This window comes from Triticum dicoccoides, chromosome 5B (genome assembly GCF_002162155.2).
Source record: "Triticum dicoccoides isolate Atlit2015 ecotype Zavitan chromosome 5B, WEW_v2.0, whole genome shotgun sequence".
In the NCBI taxonomy this organism is placed as follows: Eukaryota; Viridiplantae; Streptophyta; class Magnoliopsida; order Poales; family Poaceae; genus Triticum; species Triticum dicoccoides.
Genome location: NC_041389.1, coordinates 718,244,270 through 718,248,153, shown reverse-complemented (window position 1 = coordinate 718,248,153; position 3,884 = coordinate 718,244,270). Strand labels below are relative to the sequence as shown.

Genomic DNA, 3,884 nt, shown 5'->3' with positions numbered 1-3,884 from the left:
AAGACCGCCGTCTTCCGCCGCCTCAAGGCCAAGCCCGAGAACAAGGTATACCTCCTCTTCTTCCTATCCCCCCCTTCCTCTTCTCCCCGCACCCGCCTGCCTACCTACCGGTTAGCTCAGCCAGATCTGCCGCCGCCTCAGTACAGATCTGATCGATATGTGCTTGCTTTCTATGAATGGCTATGGCAGATGTGCTTCGACTGCAACGCCAAGAACCCCACCTGGGCCTCCGTCACCTACGGCATCTTCCTCTGCCTCGACTGCTCCGCCTTCCACCGCAGCCTCGGCGTGCACATCACATTCGTCAGGTACGCACAACTTCCTCCAGATCCTCCTTTCTGCTATTGGATCTCATCCATATGCCGCGCAACAATCAATTCATTCCAATAATGCTCGATTCGATTCATTCACCAACAGGATGCATCCTCCCTGATACATCAGTTGATCGGCCTAAAACTAATCTCTTTGATGCATTTGTGTGATCCAATCCCAGTGGCCGACATCCAGCCACCTGACATATGAATGGATTAAACCTGGGATGGGCAGAGAACCAAACACCCATGCCCATCTCGTTTGCCGGGAAACATGGAGTTTAGAGCGGGCTTGCTTGCTCTTGGTAGAACAATGAGCGACTTCAAACCTCTATATAGTCCACAAACAGCACATTGGTCTCCTAACACATCCATACCGTGCATTTGTAAGCCAATCAACAATATGGAATTTGTCTGCTTTTCAGAGTAAAAGCAATGCCAAGTTTGTCGTTTGTGCTTATGCGTTACTCTTTGCATGCACAACCGCCACCTGCTGATGCATTACTCATTCTGTTGCCTATGTTTTATCAATTTGCTGTGCTAAGAGTTAGTAAACTTTGTTCTGGTATTTACAAAGTTCCAGGACAACTGCTTGCCGCTATATACCTTTTGTGCCCGCCACCAGTTTCATGTTGTTTCCTTTCTTTCTTTTACACAAACTTTACAATATGTTTTGTAGGTCAACGAACCTGGACTCATGGACTCCGGATCAGCTAAAGATGATGGCTTTTGGAGGCAACAATCGTGCACATGCTTTCTTTAAACAGCATGGTTGGAGTGAGGGGAGTGGCAAAGTCGATTCAAAGTACACATCCAGGGCTGCTGAATTGTACAGGCAGATACTGCAAAAGGAAGTGGCTAAGAGCTCCGCCGTCAACGTCTTGCCATCATCCCCTGTTGCAGCGTCTCAGCCACCGAATCCGACCGACGACTTCCCTGATTTCAAGCTTGCTGATGCACCAGAAGAGAATACCAACGGGAAGCATGAACCTGCTGTCGCCAATCCACCAAAAGAGCCTGCCCAGGCACCAAAAGCCCCTACACACCCCACTTATGTCAGTTCTGTCAAGAAGCCCCTTGGTGCAAAGAAGCTTGGCGCCAAGACTGGAGGCCTTGGTGTAAAAAAGCTCACTACAAAGGTAATAATCCAAATCAAGTGAGCTATTCTTGTTTCTAAATTTAGATATATGCATGTCTGTGGGTCTGAAGTTCTAAAAATAGCATACTACCACTCCTCTGTCTGCTGTGCGAACCATTGACTGACTTTTGCCAATTTTTTCACTTTGTACGGCAGTCAAATGAAAGCCTGTATGATCAGAAACCTGAAGAGCCAAAACCCGCTTTACCAACAATGACAACTACTACTTCAGCTGCAAAAAGTGGCCCATCCTCGCATTCACGTTTTCAGTATGTGGAAAATGAGACATCAACTGAGTCAAAAACTGGAGGAGGCAACAAGACTGGCCATGTATCAGCACCAAAAACCTCAGACTTCTTTCACGAGTATGGAATGGATAATGGCTTCCAAAGGAAAACCAGCACAGCTGCCTCAAAGACTCAGGTAAAAGCTGGGTTGATGCTAGTATTATGATAGTAGTAAGAGTAATATCCGTGTTGCACTAGATTTCCGTGGTTCTTATAGCTTCCCTTGTTTAGTGTTGTATGCTTCCATATGTTTCTTGTGTTCTTTTTGTAAGACATTTTTTTCCGTCTGAATTACTTTGTTGGATAGTCTGTTGTTTCTTGAAGTTATGTAATCTCTTGTTTCGTTCAGGGTACTCTGCGGTGTGCAAACATTTGGTAGCATGTCCTTTGTTTCACAAATGGTCTTTGTATTGTTTCACCAAATGATCTCTCTATTTGTTCCACGCATTCTTGACAATATTCACGTGCTTGCTGCTTTTACATAGCTTGTCCAACATCTAAGTGCAAACTTTTTTTTTTATTCTGGCTGCTGCTTTAACACGCAACAAGCAGTGTCTTTCGTTTCTATTCAAGGCTGCTGCTCACTTAGACTTTTCCCTGTTGCAACTGCACATGGATAAAGCAAGATGTGTCAAAAGCAAAAACAGAGTCTACAATTTTCACGTGACTTTATAGTTTGCCACCTCCATGTTCTTAATATTAGCAATCATTGTTGTAAGTAGGTTTGCTTTAGGATCCAGTTCTACCACTATCCATTCTGACTGAGTAGTACAATACCTTGCAGATAGAGGAAACTGATGAAGCAAGGAAGAAATTTTCAAATGCGAAAGCAATTTCATCATCACAATATTTTGGGAATACAGACAGAGAACAGAAGGAGGCTCAGTTATCTCTACAGAAGTTCTCGGTATGTACTTGATCTCACTTTAAGCTACTCGTGTTTTGAGTGTGCATGCTCCAGAATCATAAACATGTCATACATGTTCTAGTATATTCGTTTTGAAATATCCGCCACTATTTCCTCTTATGTTTAATGTGTTTGCTATACTACAGGGTTCATCATCCATTTCAAGCGCTGATCTGTTTGGCCGTGATACAAATGATTCTGATCTGGACGCAAGTGCTGCAGATCTCATCAACAGAATATCTTTCCAGGTAAATCCTATTTTTTACAATTTCACCATAGTTTTTGATTCCTTGCATATTTAGCTCCTGCTTTCCAATCTGGTATACTTTCGAATATCATATACTACTGTAGTATTCTTCCAAACCTGCAAAACTGACATACATCTCTAATTTGGTCTGAATCTTGCTGTAGGCTTCCCAGGATTTATCATCTCTCAAGAACATGGCCGGAGAAACCGGAAAAAAGCTGACATCTTTTGCCTCGAATTTCATCACCGACCTCGACAGAATTCTGTGAGGTGTTGATTTGCGGAAATTGTGGGCATTTCTCTGCACGCGGAAGTACTGCTCCGGATCGCAGGGCATCTCTGAGTGGCTCAAGCATTTCTTGCACAGTTATGTAGAGAATATTAGGGGGGTTGTTACTACTATCATGAATGTCTTATCATTCACATTGATCGCAATCTTGTTACAATGGAAATATTGTTATTATTCATTTCATGACAATAGACAAAACATATGATTTTGTACTTGTTCCAGCTTGATGTGCCGTGATAAAAGATTTTATTGTGGTGCTACTGCTTTCTAAACTGATCGAGCTCTGTTTTTTCTTTTTCTCGCTGTGTTGTGCTAGTTAAGTTCTCTATAATCATTATCAGTAAAAATACTGCCTTAAGTCAAACTTTGATCAAATTTATAGAAAAATTTACTTTGCATATTAATATTGTTTTAAGTCCAACTTTGATCAAATTATAGAAAAAATTATCTACTTATACAATAGCAAATCAATGCTACCAAATTCATCATTGAATATATTTCTACAACATATGTACTCTGTCTATATTAAAATTATTAAAATATAAGACATTTTTATACTCCCTTGGTATAAAAAAGGTACTATTATATTTTGATAGAGAGAGATTATATGTTATTCTAAATGTAACATGCAAAGTAACGTAAAACAGTGGAACACATACTTCTGGCAAAATAAAATAGAAAATGATAGATGAATTCGTACCATCT

The 3,884-nt window shown here is 41.2% G+C and overlaps 1 protein-coding gene across 1 annotated transcript in view; it reads left to right on the top strand.

Annotated features, from left to right (window-relative positions):
* Positions 1-3,439, top strand: part of LOC119310728 (probable ADP-ribosylation factor GTPase-activating protein AGD9) — a 4,579-nt gene extending 1,140 nt beyond the window's left edge. The window contains exons 2-8 of the mRNA XM_037586374.1: positions 4-45; positions 190-308; positions 991-1,450; positions 1,606-1,872; positions 2,521-2,643; positions 2,790-2,891; positions 3,055-3,439. Of these exons, the coding sequence (XP_037442271.1) occupies positions 4-45; positions 190-308; positions 991-1,450; positions 1,606-1,872; positions 2,521-2,643; positions 2,790-2,891; positions 3,055-3,159 (1,218 nt within the window). The 3' untranslated portion in view covers positions 3,160-3,439. The remainder of the gene's footprint in view (positions 1-3; positions 46-189; positions 309-990; positions 1,451-1,605; positions 1,873-2,520; positions 2,644-2,789; positions 2,892-3,054) is intronic.
* The last annotated feature ends 445 nt before the right edge of the window (positions 3,440-3,884 follow it).